The sequence below is a fragment of the Osmerus eperlanus genome, chromosome 18 (assembly GCF_963692335.1).
Source record: "Osmerus eperlanus chromosome 18, fOsmEpe2.1, whole genome shotgun sequence".
NCBI classification, from domain to species: Eukaryota; Metazoa; Chordata; class Actinopteri; order Osmeriformes; family Osmeridae; genus Osmerus; species Osmerus eperlanus.
Window position 1 is genome coordinate 8,545,515 of NC_085035.1, and position 16,097 is coordinate 8,561,611.

Consider the following 16,097-nt stretch of genomic DNA (forward strand, 5'->3'; position numbering starts at 1 on the left):
GGACGAACTAGCACCCACATTACAAGTCAAAAGTCCCAGTTTTTCGATTGGTAAAACAAACTATTAGAGCTAATTAGAGCCAATGCCTGTCTAAATACCATCCCGTATGTGGCACTGGGGTTTTAACATTTTAAGACGTCTGTAATTAGCAAAGGGGCCTTTACGCCCTTGGCTACTAACATGAACTTCAATGCCACAACCTTAACTTGATGTCTGTTCAGGAAAGTTTCCTCTACAGGACTGTGAAAACTGATAAAATTTTCCAGTTGGGACTTTTGAGATAGTTGAGTTTATGTCTGATGAGTGCCCGCACCCATTCAATGCAATGAAATCGCTTCAGGAACTCCCAACTCGGAATCTGTGCTTTTTTTTGTTGTCAAAAAAGGACAAAATTGGGCGTGTCTGCCATTTTAGAATTATTCATGTAATGTGTTCCCATCGTATTTAAGATGAAATATTCCACAAAGAGGTTTGTTAATGTAACTGTATACATCTTACTCATACTGGCTAATCAGCTAACATATTAAAGTAGAATACATACAAAGTCGCTGTCGTGAAACAAGCCTTTTTTGCACAAACTTCTGATTAAGGGAAGTAGCGTTGAACCTTAAAAAACACCAACATTTAACAGATATTGTTGATATTTTTGTTCAAAAGTATTGTATTATAGTTCATATGGAACCACATGATGGAAATAAATGACACCCACCATGAACTCATTGATAATGACAAGAAATACCGGCTGACGAGTGCCCATGGCCACACCTGGAGGAGTTATTCACGTAGGCTACAGAGGGGGGAAAGGTGACAGCATGCTAATTTACATTACATTTACATTTTAGTCATTCAACAGACGCTCTTATCCAGAGCGACTTACAGTAGGTACAGGGACATTCCCCCCGAGGCAAGTAGGGTGAAGTACCTTGCCCAAGGACACAACGTCATTTTGGCACGGCCGGGAATCAAACTGGCAAGCTTCTGATTAATAGCCCGATTCCCTAACCGCTCAGCCATCTGACATCTGACCATGCAATGCTAACTTTTTTGGCCATCTGCGGTGATTTAGAATTACAACAATTCAACCTCTAATCTCAGAAAACCTTTTAATCACCATTAATCAATAAGGTCATTTTATTTTTATTGAAAGTAACTATTTTCTCAATGGATCTCCGATTGTATTAAATGTTTTTTAAGAAGTTCTTTAAACATCACCAGCTAAAAAGTAACTAGTACTCTGAGTCTTTGAGAAGAGTAATTTGTACTTTTACTTAAGTACCCATTTCCAGTTCTCTTTTCACCACTGATTATTTGGCTACTTGACTAAGGTGTGATTGCCACAGAAAGCATACAAAAGTACTGTAATTCCTTATTGGCACAAATTCATTTGGTTTTAAGACAAAAAGTAAACACTGAATCCAGATAGGTAAAGTATGCATTTCGAAATTTGTTTTATTATAAATAATACATTTGAGTATATCTTAATTGTTCTTGCCAGCAAACTGAACAACTGTAAAGCCACAAAGCGACAATAATGGAGACAAAATGCATTTGATCATTAAAGCATGGTCACAGACAGAATAACAGCGTGTAGGTCCCGGCAATGAGATTAAGAACACAGTGAATATTGGACGGTATCCAGTACCTTAAAACCATGTAAATATTTTGACAAGAAAATAAGATACAATCATCAAAAGTATTCACACGTTTTCTTAAAAAAATACGGTGGATGAAGTACTTTCGGTTATTTGTATAAATTAGAAAACTAGTTTACAGTCTGTTCCACATTGGGATCTTTAAAGCACATTTGTGGTACTTTCAGAACATATTGTTAATAGCATTATTGTCATCACGTTTCACCATTATTTTCAATATTATCTCTGTGTTGTTGTTACTGTCCTTTTCACAGTAGGTAATGTGCAATCCACTCAGCCGACACAACAGAAAGCTGCACGGCACATTCATTGGACATGGCCAGGCTATAAAAGATGCGGTCCTGAGGCATACATGTGGATTTCATGACAACTGAAATAAAAACAAATGAACCACATCACAGCTCTCAATAAGCCATGAATGAAGGCCAGCACAATGACGGTCTCCTTTGGAAGACGCTGTAGAGAAACAAATTTAGAATGCCCAAAAAATTAAATAATAATCAGAGGAACAAAAGAAAGTACCATTGAACACACACAATTTTGTTTGTTCTTACTCCCACTTCTGCAGTCATGCAGAACTGAGGTAACCTCTGATGGAGGAGTCAAGGAGAACTTGAATGTCATGAGGAAGTTCTATTGTACCCAACTCCTAAGTTTTTCTCCAGCCAAAGTCCTGCTAGCTGCATTGCTGATGCATAAGTACTTGCTTTAGACCCACGGCACATTTTGTATTGCTTGGGCTCAAGGCTTGTGTCGCATTGAACAGGGTGATAAAGGTGTACAATTCCAGGTTCCTGACTGCGGAACACTTTTAAACCAGAGTTGATCACTTTTGTGAACAGGTCTACATCTTCCAAACCCCAGCCTTGGATTGACGTATCAAAACCACCAGCTTTTTGCAAGTCACTTTTAAATATGCAGGTTATTCCAAAGCCATAATCCCTCCAGAAACCACTTTTCTTGGTGAAGACAAAGTTGCTATCGTCAGGTGTGTTTCCAGCATAGACGATTTTGGGATCAAATTGACTGAAGACAACAGGAAAGTAGGCCTGCTGTCCTTTTATGGCATTTTCCCTACAGCGCTGTAAGGCATCTACACTGAAGACTAGGTCCACATCACAGAAGAACAGAAGAGTGTCGTTATCGAGCTGCGAGGAGCCCAGCTCCAGAGCCAGCCCACGGGAAAAGTAGCCCGTCATGGGAATGATGGACAAGTCTGCTTTAGGATATTTCTTACGGTACTCCTTGATCAGGTGTAGTTGCTTCTCCCTGTCCTGGTTGCTGTCATTGTCCATCAGAATGATAGCCATCTTGACATTCTGGTTCGGAATCAGGCAAGTTTTTTCAAAGTTCTCCATGAAGCGGACAAAGATGTTGTACCTGCCGGTCAGAGGGACCAGGATATTGACTGTCTTTTTGCTGTTTTCCTGCATCTCCCTGGTAGATTCAGAGAACTGGAAAGGTGAGAAGATCTTGAGGGATTTGGAGAGGAAAGAGAATGACTGGGATTCAGTGTTGATGGCCTCAACCAGCTCAGAGATGTCCAACTCTTCAGGTTCACTGAAGAAAGGCCTGCTGAAAGACTGCTGCAGATAAGCATGTCGTCGAACAGGCATTGTCACCTTGCGTCCCTTATGTTTCTTATACAAGAGCAGTAAGTCCAAGATATATTCAGCTCCATGTATTGGATCCACCCTGCGGTAGCCATACTGGATCTCCTTGAAGTCAATAACACGACCGCGGGCTTTGGAGTTCTCATTGATCATCTCCATGACCTGGAGCACTGTGTCTTCCAGAGCAGCCCGAAGCAGGCTCCCAAGGCCCTGACGGGGCATTTGGTTCTCCCCAGTTGAGTACAGATGACGGCCTGTGAGAAAGTCCCACTCAATGACATCGCCCCTCTCTGCTGGCTGATAACGTGTGTAGGAAGGTGGGGCTCCCAACTGCTGATCCTCCCACTGTACCTCTGTGTTGCTGAGATGGCTCATGGTCAGGCCTTCGCGGTGCAGTAGGATGGTGCGGTAGCGAAGTCTGGAAATCTCTCGACTCAGCATGTAGCTGTGCAGTCGGTACTGGTAAGCAGGCCTCTTGTTGGGGTGGAGTGTAATGGCATTATGGATCTTGCTACTATGGAGCTCTTGGATGAAGCCTTTCTTGTTGTGCTCATAATTCTCATAGAACAACTGCTGCATCTGCGGAAAAAGTAAACAACACAGTGGTCAGCTCAATGTAAATTGGAATGTTTCAGTGTGCAAATGGGTGTCAATTAATATAAAAGGATGACTGATATCTTGAAAAGGACACTTTTGCATCAAAGCTGGTGTTTGACATTTCATATTTGGGACTGACTACTTTGTAATCTAATTGGGTGTGCTTGCCCTTGACAAGGCTCAACCTATATTCTCTCTCATATATATAATTATTATTTTCCCACCCTAACTCGTCCCTCAATTTTTGCACTACATAGACAATGTCGGTGTCAAAATGTTCATTTCACACGACGCCACAACGTCACACGACGCATGCGTTCATGACAAGGTTATGTACGATAAATACAAGCTGTGAGTCAGTGTAGACCGACTCAGTGAACGACAAGGTTTAAGTCATTTTGCTACTTGCATAGCTAGCTACAGATGACAAAAAACACAGCCCAGGGTGGTATTGCAAGATAAATTGCTGGCTACATCCGCTGTGTCGTCCTGTTCTTTTTTTCATATACTTTTCAGCTTTTTGTTAGCTAGCTAGTTAGTCTTCCATTCCAGACCGCTTCCGGGAGGTACTATATTACCATTATAAAACATGCAAAACAGCAGCCCTCGAGGACCAGGATTGGAGAACCCTGCCCTACAGCATGGATAGACGGTCAGTAACGTTGTTACTGACACATAATGATAACTTCTAGTAAACTTGTTATATTTTCCAGAAATTCATTTCAAGATTATTTACGTATAGGTGGTCATATTTTCAGTTTGCAGCTGGTACTGTTTGAATCGCGATTCCAAGTAATTAACACATAAAACACTCAGAGACTGCAGGTAGGTCTGTTCTGATATTTGCAATTGATTTAGCTAGTGTTGCTGTTGTTGCTAAATTCAATACATTTGAGGGGGCGGAGCTTCAGCACATTCAGGCGACACGTCCCCCCAGTCTCAAGCAGAGAAGACTGCTGATTTTCTCTTTTTTTTCATTCGAATTTGGATGGGTAGTTAACAACACATTCTTCTGTGGTGTGATGAACTTAAAACTCATTTTCAATTTCACTTTACATCATCTTTAATTGTGTTGAAATACACAAAAGAAACATGACAGATATAACAAGATGGAGACTGGAGGTAAAACATATCAATAACTTGAATGACAGCCAGAATCTACCTTTTTGGGGTGTGTGGTGTAGTGTTGTATGGTTTGGCAGGTCAAATTACTTTTGAGAAACACAATACAGTTGATATTTGTCATATAACCAACCATTTCATTTCACTTTCTTAACAGTGACAGATAGTCATTGAGTTTACATTATAAAAATACATAACACTTCTTGTTAGTTACTTCTAACTCAGTTTGTTAGTCTTGTTTACCAGGACACAGCATGCTGATTCTGTGTTTGCAAGTAAAGGCTCTGCTGTGGCCTATTTATCAGAATCAGAATTTGGTTTATTTGCCATGTATGTTATACAAACACGGAATTTACTGTGGCAGGGAGGTTCAAAACACTAAACATATATGAATCTTAAATTAAGTAAAAGTACAAAAGTTTAACTATTTCTAAGAACTAAACAACACTATTTCTAAGAATACAACAATTTAAATATAAAATAAAATATATATAAAAATAATAATGAGCAGCGTGAGTGGTCAACATAGTGCAATCGGATACTGAGGTAAGGTCGCTTGTGCATACTGTAATTGCCATTAGATGGACTTATAATAGTTAAATAAGTGAATGAATGTCAATGGGTGTCCTTGGCCTTGTTGAAGAGGCCAGTAGCAGATGGAAAGAAACTGTTCTTATGGCGTGAGGTTTTGGTCCTGATGGACCGCAGCCTTCTGCCAGATTGCAGCCGATCACCTTCTTAGCAGTGCGGATGATACGCTGCAGTCTGCTCTTGTCCTTGGCAGTGGCAGCAGCGTACCAGATGGTGATGGAAGAGGTGAGGATGGACTCAATGATGGCTGTGTAGAAGTGCACCATCATTGTCTTTGGCAGGTTGAATTTCTTCAGCTGCCGTAGGAAGTACATCCTCTGTTGTGCTTTTTTGGTGAGGGAGCTGATTTTCAGTTCCCACTTGAGGTCCTGGGAGAGGATGGTGCCCAGGAAGCGGAAGGACTCCACAGTGTTGACTGGGGAGTCGCACAGGGTGATGGGGGTGAGTGGGGCTGTATTCTTCCTGAAGTCCACAACCATCTCCACTGTCTTAAGACCATTGAGCTCTAAGTTGTTCTGGCTACACCAGGTCACCAGGTTGTCAGCTTCCCACCTATAGTCAGACTCATCCCCGTCAGAGATGAGCCCAATGAGGGTGGTATTGTCCGCAAACTTCAGAAGTTTAACATACGGATGACTGGAGATGCAGCTGTTGGTGTACAGGGAGAAGAGCAGAGGGGAAAGGACGCAGCCTGAGGAGATCCGGTGCTGATGGACCGGGAGTCAGAGACTTGTGCTCCCAGCTTAACGCACTGCTTCTTGTCAGACAGGAAGTCTGTGATCCACCTGCAGGTGGAGTCTGGCACGTTCAGCTGGGAGAGCTTGTCCTGAAGCAGGGCGGGGATGATGGTGTTGAAGGCAGAGCTGAAGTCCACAAACAGGATCCTGGCATAGGATGCTGGGGAATCCAGGTGCTGTAGGGTGAAGTGGAGGGACATGTTAACGGCATCATCCACAGACCTGTTGGCTCTGTAGGCAAACTGCAGTGGGTCCAGGAAAGGGTCTGTGATGGATTTGAGGTGTGCCAGCACAAGGCGCTCAAAAGACTTCATTACCACAGAGGTCAGGGCGACGGGTCTGTAGTCATTGAGTCCTGTTGGCCTTGTCTTTTTGGGCACAGGGATGATGGTGGAGGACTTGAGACAGGCTGGCACATGGCATGTCTCCAGGGAGGTGTTAAAGATGTAGGTGAACACCGGAGACAGCTGGTCAGCACAGTGCCTTCTTAATTGATCACTCTAAGAGAAAATAATTAAACTGCACTGATAATTAAATATCTAGTATTCACATATCTTTGTTTTCACATTTTCTGTGGGGGAAAACAACTGAGATGTTACAGTGGTTTGCTTTGCAGCTTCTAAGGCAGGCATTGATTAATCAGGCATATCGCAAGATTCCCTTCATTAGATCATCCTATCTGATCTATTGATGAGGTATTGATGTAGGTTTGTGTATTCATTATAATGAGGTGTTACTTAAAGCAGGTCAGGATACTTAAACCCCCAAGCAGTGGTCCTTGATCCTTTTGCCCTATTATTACCAAGCTAAGCTTCTTTTTTGGTAACTGGTTTAAGTTGCAAATTAGTAGTTTGAGCTTGGAATGAAAGAACCGCCCAGAGAAGCTATTTTGCAAAGTGAGCTGAGGGACCACTGAAACATTTAGTAAAGTAAGCCAATTATGACTTGGTGTTACATTTTGCTCCCCTACCATAAAAAAAGGTGTAGGTTGGAGCATAAGTACTCTATTTGTGTCCTTCCTGTTCTAAACCTCACTTGATTTAAATGGGAGGCTGACATGTGGCTATGAGAGTAGCTTCGTACATGAGACTATAGTAAATTAGAGTAGTCTTAGTCATTTTAATGCAGTAGCCAGCTACTGCTCCAGTCCTGACCTTCACAGATAAAGCCAATGGTAGCCTAAAAGGTATGTTGATCATACACAAAGCCACACTGATCTTCTAATTAGGTGGTTTAGGTGACTTTGTAATACTGCTGACTCTCAGATCTTTTCATCTGATGGTCCCTGTTGGTTTTTGCCTCCCACACATTTTGATGAGGCGCGCTTAGTGCTGTGTGTTCTTAATTGCACTGTAAGTTAACAATTTGCCCAGGAAATACAGAGAAGGAAGTTTATTGAGACTCAAATTATTTTGCCTGTGTGCTCCAAGGTAAAGTTAAACATGTGTTACTTCTGCAAAGAAACACAAAGGGAGAAAGTGTTGAAGCTGTTTTTTGATTATAGTTTTGTGAGAGATATGGACATGAAACATACACTTTAAATTAATGCAAAGCACTATAATGACCATTTAATTTAAGGATGAAGATACTGCAACTGAGATGTTAATATACAAATAAACATAAAAAGCAGCTTCTTTGTATCAGTACTGTGTATATTTTTTATGCAGAACCACTACAAGAGGGCAAAGGTTAGTTTTGACAAATTTTGTTTACACACGTTTTTCTTCTTCTTTTGCCTATTTTAAAGTAGTCAGTTTTGGTCTATGGGAAGTGTGGTTATGAGATCACATACTGGCTGTGCAGTCAACAGTCTTTCCTGAATCATCCTCACACTAAGGTTCAGACATTACAGGGCAGATTTCTCCAGCAAGATTCCACGACTGAGTCAATCGCTGCTCTGCTTTAGCCTGCCAAAAGCACAGTGCTCAGCCAAAGTTCCATTTTGAGATATTCCCTTCCTTAATGCCAACTTAATCCGTCACTGTGAAATGAGGGTGGTTATCGTAAAAAAAAATATTTTAACAAAGATCATAGTTGTAATGAGAATGTAATCTTATCTCAAATTAGTAGACAATATTTTTTACACTAGATAAGTGGAAATAACATTTTGGGTGATGTTATTACTTGTCTATTACATTATCGTTATGTGCTTTATGTGAACCCCCTATGTAGATAATTACAATCAATCTCAACTGGAACCCTTGAGTCCTATACAAAATTGTATCTTTTACCCACAATGCATTCATTTGCATGGAATTTTAACAAAAGGGCTTACACCTAAAATATAAGTAATGCTTGGAACAAACTTGAAGCTGAACGGTTGATTGCATTGATTGCTTGTGTAAGGCCAAGAAACCACGGGGTCCGGGAAGTCTTAACACACCTCCATTTATAACCAATACAAAGCTCTCATTGTTGATCCTTTCCTTATCCACCACTACTCAGGAAGCATGACAACCAATATGTCTGGCATCCTGCTGGCAACCTGTAAGTCAACTGATTCTGCCAGATGGCATCTTCCCCTTAAACACATGCTGAAGAAATGCGACATTGGTCTTTCTGATAGAAGATGCAAGAATGCTCCTTGCAACCAAAAATGAATACCTTTTCTCTAAAGGCAGACATTTTAATCAATTCAAAGCCTGCCATGAGAAGAAGCTTTCTTCCAGTGATTTTAATTCAAAACATACTATGTTTAAATAATCCAGGATGAATTGAAATGTATTTAACCTGACTTGATTTAAGTGAGGCCTTCCCTTTGGTGCTACAGTTTAGCATGATAACGTGAACACTGTCAAACCCTGTTTCTGTCTTTATCGATCAGCCTACTTAGCAACCAATTCCGATCATGGGGTCGTGCAGTTAAGAAAATGCTGATTCTGTGAAGAAGTACATGCATAAAACAGGGCAGGGCAGAGACTATGGTAAACATTAGGAAGTGGTAATAGAGCACCTCTCTTTTGCTCCCATAGACATCTTCATGTGAAAATCTGCGTGACAACAGTGCCAGAACTCTGAAACTCTGCTGATAAAAAGGGAGGGGGGTATTTTTGTCTGATTGACACGATGATCCAACCAATGACATTGGTTGCAGACATTGTAGAGTAATCTGATTGGTCAAGGGAGTAATGTCCCACCCTAACTTTTCTAAGTTTCAAATCTGCCAACATTTTCAGAGTTTAAAAACGTTCACGGCGTGACAACAGTGCCAGAACTCTGGAACTCCGCAGAAACATGTTTTGAATACTCGTAACTGAGTTATTATGCTTACAAACATAACAGATATGTTCAACCTTGCACATTTGTATTACAAGCTTTCAAGTTTAGTTTTCAAGCTTGCAAAACTATTCTTTCCACACAACGGAGTTTCAAATCGTATATTTCAAGGTTTCAGACTTCTGGCATTAATCTAACCTCATAGGCAAGTCCCTCCAAAAGTATAGTAGCCACATATGCAATGTAGCAAAGGCCAATACAGTTGAATTGATTAATCACTTATACAAAACTTCCATCGTCCTCAAAGTTTAGCAAGAACTGTAATATCCAGTAATCCACTGGTGAATGATGTACTATTTCAATCAGTGCCTAATCCTCTACTGAGTGTGTTATTTCTCCTTAATTATATCCAGGCAGAGAAGAAAATTAACAGTGCTCTTCGATGCCCGTGGGTGCTAATGGGACCCTGGATTAGTGAGAGAAAATAATTTACTTTTAGACCCCACCCCTCACCACCACAGCTTCCCTCCCCTCAACTTCTTTCACCTCTGTCTCTGGGTTCTGAGTGTTAAGAAGGGCAAGTCAAAATTCAGTTCACAAAGTATTACTCGTCTCATCCCTTTTAAGTTTGTTGCACATCAAATGTATCCTTTGCAGAGAAACAGCGATAGGTAGATAACACTTGACAAAAAGAAATGCCACAAACCAACTGGATGCTTGCATTCTTGCAAAGCTTTGACAGCCTCTCCTGCTCTCGCTCACAAAGCCTTTGAAGGGCCTGAGAGTGATGTTTTCCCCTCCCTCGGATTTTGCAGCTCTCAGCAATACACCAATAAATGCATCAAAGTAGACGCTTATTGTGCTTACAAAAGCACAATATTTTTGTTTATGGCACGGGAAAACAGCAGGATGATGCAGTCAGTCCTGAATGCCTTCAAATATGGAAGCAAATCGTTACCAAAATTCAAATGCAAATGCATTTCCAGAAATGCATTTGCATTTTAAGAATGTGGCTGCATTATTTGACTCATAAATGAAATTAGTAATCAATCATCCGATTTGCATTTTAATTTTTTTCTTCAAGAGTGCTCAATCTTTCACTTAATTAAAATGAAAAAGACATTTGAGATTTAATTTTCAAAATATGCCCCAGCAAATAGATACCAAAATTCAATTTGAAATGTAAAATTTGAAAGCTTAAAATTTTCATTTTAAGAACGTGGCTGCAAAATCGTGACCACAATTCAAATGCATTTCCAGAAATGCATTTTCATTTTCAAGAACGTGGCTGCAAAATCGTGACCACAATTCAAATTCAAATGCATTTCCAGAAATGCATTTTCATTTTAAGAACGTGGCTGCAAAATCGTGACCACAATTCAAATGCATTTCCAGAAATGCATTTTCATTTTAAGAACGTGGCAGCAAAATCGTGACCACAATTCAAATTCAAATGCATTTGCAGAAATGCAAAATGAACGAAAAAGCATTCTGAGCGGCGCAGCAGAGTGACGTCAGTAGCCGCTCTTCTTCAGCTCCCTGCTGACCGAGCTACCCATCTTGTTCGGTAGGGGGCGGTGTGCACATCTGCATTGCATTACATTGCAAATGTGCCGGGAAATTGATTGAATTGCCGGGTCTTTAGAGCAGCGTTCCCCAACCGGTGCCCACCGGTCCGCGGACCGGTACCGGTCCGTGGGTCATTTCGTACTGGGCCGCACAAAAAATAATTAATAACATTATTTCCTTTTAATTGATTATCAGAGTCTAAAAGACATTTTATTCTGAAAAATGATTCTCTCCTTCTCCGCGGGCCTTTTCCCCTGAGCAAAAAAGCTCTGCAAAGACGTGTGTTTCATCATTTTTTAGCAAGTTTGTGGGCTTTATTGAGCGGTATCATGCGCGTCTCTTCCTCTTGACACATGACAAGTGATAGTTACCACTCAATGAAGCCTGTTTGAGACAACAACTCTATCGGTGTTTTGGATGAAGGCTATCCTGAGATCGCCACTAAAGCACTGAAAACCCTGCTTCCATTTCCAACATCAAGCGGGATTTTCTGCCGTGACAGCAATCAAACCAAATTATGGAATAGGCCTAAACTGGATATAAGGAACGCACTTCGGGTGTCACTGTCGTAGCTTATAGTCACACACAACAGTGGGACTGACACATCGAAAGCTAGCTAGTAACAATATAACGATAGAAAACCAGGCTAAGAATCTTAAAGATGGGGCTGAAAAATTAAGAGACAAAAATACATCAGATTCACTAGACATGGTTTTGTCAATTGAAAAAATGGCTGTTTATTTTACATAAAACTCCAAAAACTATTTTTCGCTCAAATCAGCTAAACTATTTTTCTTGCGCGCTCTGCGCGCTCGCATTAGGTGTGGAAGTCACTAACTAGGATCACATCAAACCCAGAATGTGCATGCATTAGCAGCGCAGCTGTCCAGGGCCTATCTTTCCTCCCAGTCCGTCCCTGCCGGTCCGTGAAAATATGTCTTACATGAAAGCGGTCCGTGGCGCAAAAAAGGTTGGGGACCGCTGCTTTAGAGGACGCATCACAGATCATGGCGCTCCCTCAAATTGTGCAAACACTGTTAGAATTAGCTGAGCAGGTAGGATCTAATAATATATCTGAGTCTGATGCCCATGACCGAGTAGAACAAGTCATAGAACAAGAGAGCTTGGCTGCATACTCTGCCGTCACAGATTTACACATTAATAGTAGCTCTGCCACTGTTTTAGTCATTGTTTGACATCAAGTTGCTCAGTCTGTGATGCGTCCTCTAAAGACCCGGCAATTCAATCAATTTCCCGGCACATTTGCAATGTAATGCAATGCAGATGTGCACACCGCCCCCTACCGAACAAGATGGGTAGCTCGGTCAGCAGGGAGCTGAAGAAGAGCGGCTACTGACGTCACTCTGCTGCGCCGCTCAGAATGCTTTTTCGTTCATTTTGCATTTCTGCAAATGCATTTGAATTTTGGTCACGATTTTGCAGCCACGTTCTTAAAATGAAAATGCATTTCTGGAAATGCATTTGAATTTGAATTGTGGTCACGATTTTCCAGCCACGTTCTTGAAAATGAATTTCTGGAAATGCATTTGAATTTTCAAATTTTACATTTCAAATTTAATTTTGGTATCTATTTGCTGGGGCATGTTTTGAAAATTACATCTCAAATGTCTTTCTTTTTCATTTTAATTAAGTGAAAGATTGAGCACTCTTGAAAATTAAAATGCAAATAGGATCATTGATTACTAATTTCATTTATGAGTCAAATAATGCAGCCACATTCTTAAAATGCAAATGCATTTCTGGAAATGCATTTGCATTTGAATTTTGGTAACGATTTGGTTCCATATTCAAAGGCATGGTATTAGTCCTTGTTGATAATTTTTTTATGAAAACTGTCCATTTAGAATGGGGGGAATAGAACCAAACATCACTTTACGGCTGGTTGTTCCCTTCCAGCTTCATGTTTTTCAAATGTACTGGATATGTATCCTAAAAAAGGCTTTGATATTTGTTTTGACTTTCAATTTAACCTGATACATAATTTTTTTTTGTTAATCAGTTGACCTGAATGTTCAGATTTCTTTTGATCTTGATGCATAATATGAATAGAAAAGTAATTTTTCCACATCTAGTTCCTTATTATAATGTATTAAGGTGTATAGGGAGGTGTGTAGGGAGTCAGGTGGCTGAGCGGCGAGGGAATCGGGCTAGTAATCCGAAGGTTGCCAGTTCGATTCCTGGCTGTGCCAACTGACGTTGTGTCCTTGGGCAAGGCACTTCACCCTACTTGCCTCGGGGGAATGTCCCTGTACTTACTGTAAGTCGCTCTGGATAAGAGCGTCTGCTAAATGACTAAATGTAAGTGTGTAGACTTAGGTATATAGTAATACATTTCTATTTTGATCTTCAGATATGGGTAAGCCGGTGGCCATCTTTTTATACAATGATCTAATTGGCTAAATTACTTTAAGACTTACCCATTTCAACTTCAAACTAGAGAGGGTACAATTTCTGGGGAAATTGTAGGGTGTGCTTGCTTGCGTCGGTTGGACAGGGGTCCAACTGATATTTCTGTATTTTATATAAAAATGCATACTTATTATTTATAAAGATGACATAGATTTAAAAGCATTTTTTTTTGCTGCTCATTTACAACTGAAAATACGAGTGAAGTGTAGAATGAAATGGATGTCTTCTCATTTCCCCAAGAGGCAAGAGGCAGCCTCATCGTTGAATCAAAACGAATACATTTGGCAGACCGGTGTACAAATTGACCTAATCTCTTTGACTTAAACGTCCTTTTAAGTTTTTCCCTTCTCGTGATATTTTCATGCATTTAGCCTACTCATTGCATTCATTCATTAATAAAGAACCCCCTTTGAAGATTATTCTACGACGTTACCCGGCAGTAGAAGATGAAATCGCGATTCAAACAGTACCATCTGCTAACTGAAAATATGCCCCCCAAAACGTAAATAAGCTTGACATTTATTTAGTGGAAAATCGCTCATTCATAAAAAGCTCACTGGTAGCGATCATTGTCAGTAACAACGCAAAATGCGATATAGCCCTGTGTGGAGAAGCTGCCCCGGTAAATTGTACTACTACGGTACAGTAGTAGTACAGACTAGACTACTGCTGTGTTCGTCTTGGTAGCGATTGCGTTGGTTGAATTGGATTTAACGTTCCGTTGTACGGTTTAGGCTGAAATTAATTATTTTCATGAACAGGTTGACAAAGTTTAGGCTGTGGCAATGAAGTTCAGGTTAGTAGTTAGATAGACTTTTGATTTAAGTAAGGGTGCCGAACATGTTCTGTCGCCGTTTGACTTCCTACAGCTGTGTAAATGTTTTTGTAGTGTCTCGCGTAGGCTACAGCGTTGCAGTGATACACTGGATTGAAACCACAGGTAATGATAATTTCACCCACAAATCGTTTACTTGTAATCTAATGTCATAATAAATCCTACAACGAAAATGTATATGTGAGGAATGTTTATTTTAACGATTGAAAACAGATACATCATAGACCACTGTAGTATGTGTTGCCCGGGCAACACAGGCTAATGTCATGATGCTAATATTTCAGTGAAATAGTAGACTACTGTTTCCGAAAGTAGATTTACTTCCTTAATAATATCAGCTTATATTGTACATTACACATCACAATTGTGTGTCATATCACAAAGTAAAATGAGTAAATAGTTATCACCCTGGCCTCTTTGCTTGTGGCGTTCCTGCAGCTGCCTTGCAGTAAAGCTATAGTTAGCCTAGCTATCCCCCAAGTTAACAGATGCGAAACGAATGTTCTGCTACAGGTAGTCACGCGTGTTTTCGTGACGTTAGTGACGTAGTGACGTTAGTAACGTCAGTGACTGTGGCTAGCAAATTAGCCACCGTTAGCTTCACTTTTCGCCACAAAAACTTAACTTAAGCCCAAACCATGCAACGGAACGTAAATTCCAATAGAAGCAACGCATTCGCTACCAAGACGAACCTTTTGACACCGCCGTTGTGTATGTAGGCCAAATATTGACTGAGTTTTAGGGGGGCGAAAATAAACAATAACTAGAAAAGGCTGTTCCTGCGAAACAGCAGTGAGAATGCTGAAAACCTGAATGGGGATAGCTGACCATGCTAAAAAAGCTGAAAATAGTGAAAATTTTGTAGAAAGTTATAAGCTGAAGCTTCAAAGCAACCGAAAGGTATTTTTGAAAGGGGCTGGAGCAGCATTCCAACAATGATTTGAAAGGATTTACCATTACTTTTAAAGGGAGAATAATTTGCACAAAAACCTTTATATTTTAAAAAGTATAAAAGTGAGAAATGAGAAAATACCCGCAAGCTGAAATGAATTTCAAAAATGTGTGAGTGACACAAAAGAGGCAGTGTGGAAGCTGAACTGCATCATCTGCATCATCTTAACAAAGCTAAGAGCTAAAATAGCCTACAATGCGGGAGAAGCTGAAAGCTGAACTGTTAAACAGAAGAAGTAGGCTAGCTAGTCGGAACAAGAATATTATCGTTTTAACAGCGGAAATATAGTTGGGATAGTAATAGCAGTAGCAGATGTAGCCTACCATTGAGTGCGTTTACTCGGCTTTCTTAGTAGGATTCAATGTGTTGATGGAATGAAACATACAGCAGTAGAGCCGATACAGGAAGACACGGCGACACTTTGTTGCAGAAGGATGATGGTGCAAGTTTTGTCCGTGGAGCATACAACGATTAATAAAAAAGAATCATGTAGACGCGTTTATTGAGTAATCGCATAACTAATTACACATGTAAACGGAGTAATCGTATTATTGGCATAAACCGACAATTGCTAGTAATCGTGTTTCTCATGGTCAAGTAAACGTACCAATCACCTGTGTGAGAGACTGAGTGGTGCGTGTCTGTCGTTACGGTGATGGTGCAGCTATGATTGCTAACGCGCTGAGGGCAGAGAATAAGAGAAATGTAGCTAGAATCCACACCTCAAACAAGATAACCTAGACGCAAAACTGTACGTCCAATCCAAAATATAAGGATATTTTC

At 40.5% G+C, this 16,097-nt stretch overlaps 1 protein-coding gene across 1 annotated transcript in view; it reads right to left on the reverse strand.

The window, feature by feature from the left end:
• Window positions 1–1,437: 1,437 nt before the first annotated feature.
• chsy3 (chondroitin sulfate synthase 3) overlaps window positions 1,438–16,097 on the reverse strand; it is a 136,814-nt gene continuing 122,154 nt past the window's right edge. The window contains exon 3 of the mRNA XM_062484425.1: window positions 1,438–3,844. Within this exon, the coding sequence (XP_062340409.1) occupies window positions 2,273–3,844 (1,572 nt within the window). The 3' untranslated portion in view covers window positions 1,438–2,272. The remainder of the gene's footprint in view (window positions 3,845–16,097) is intronic.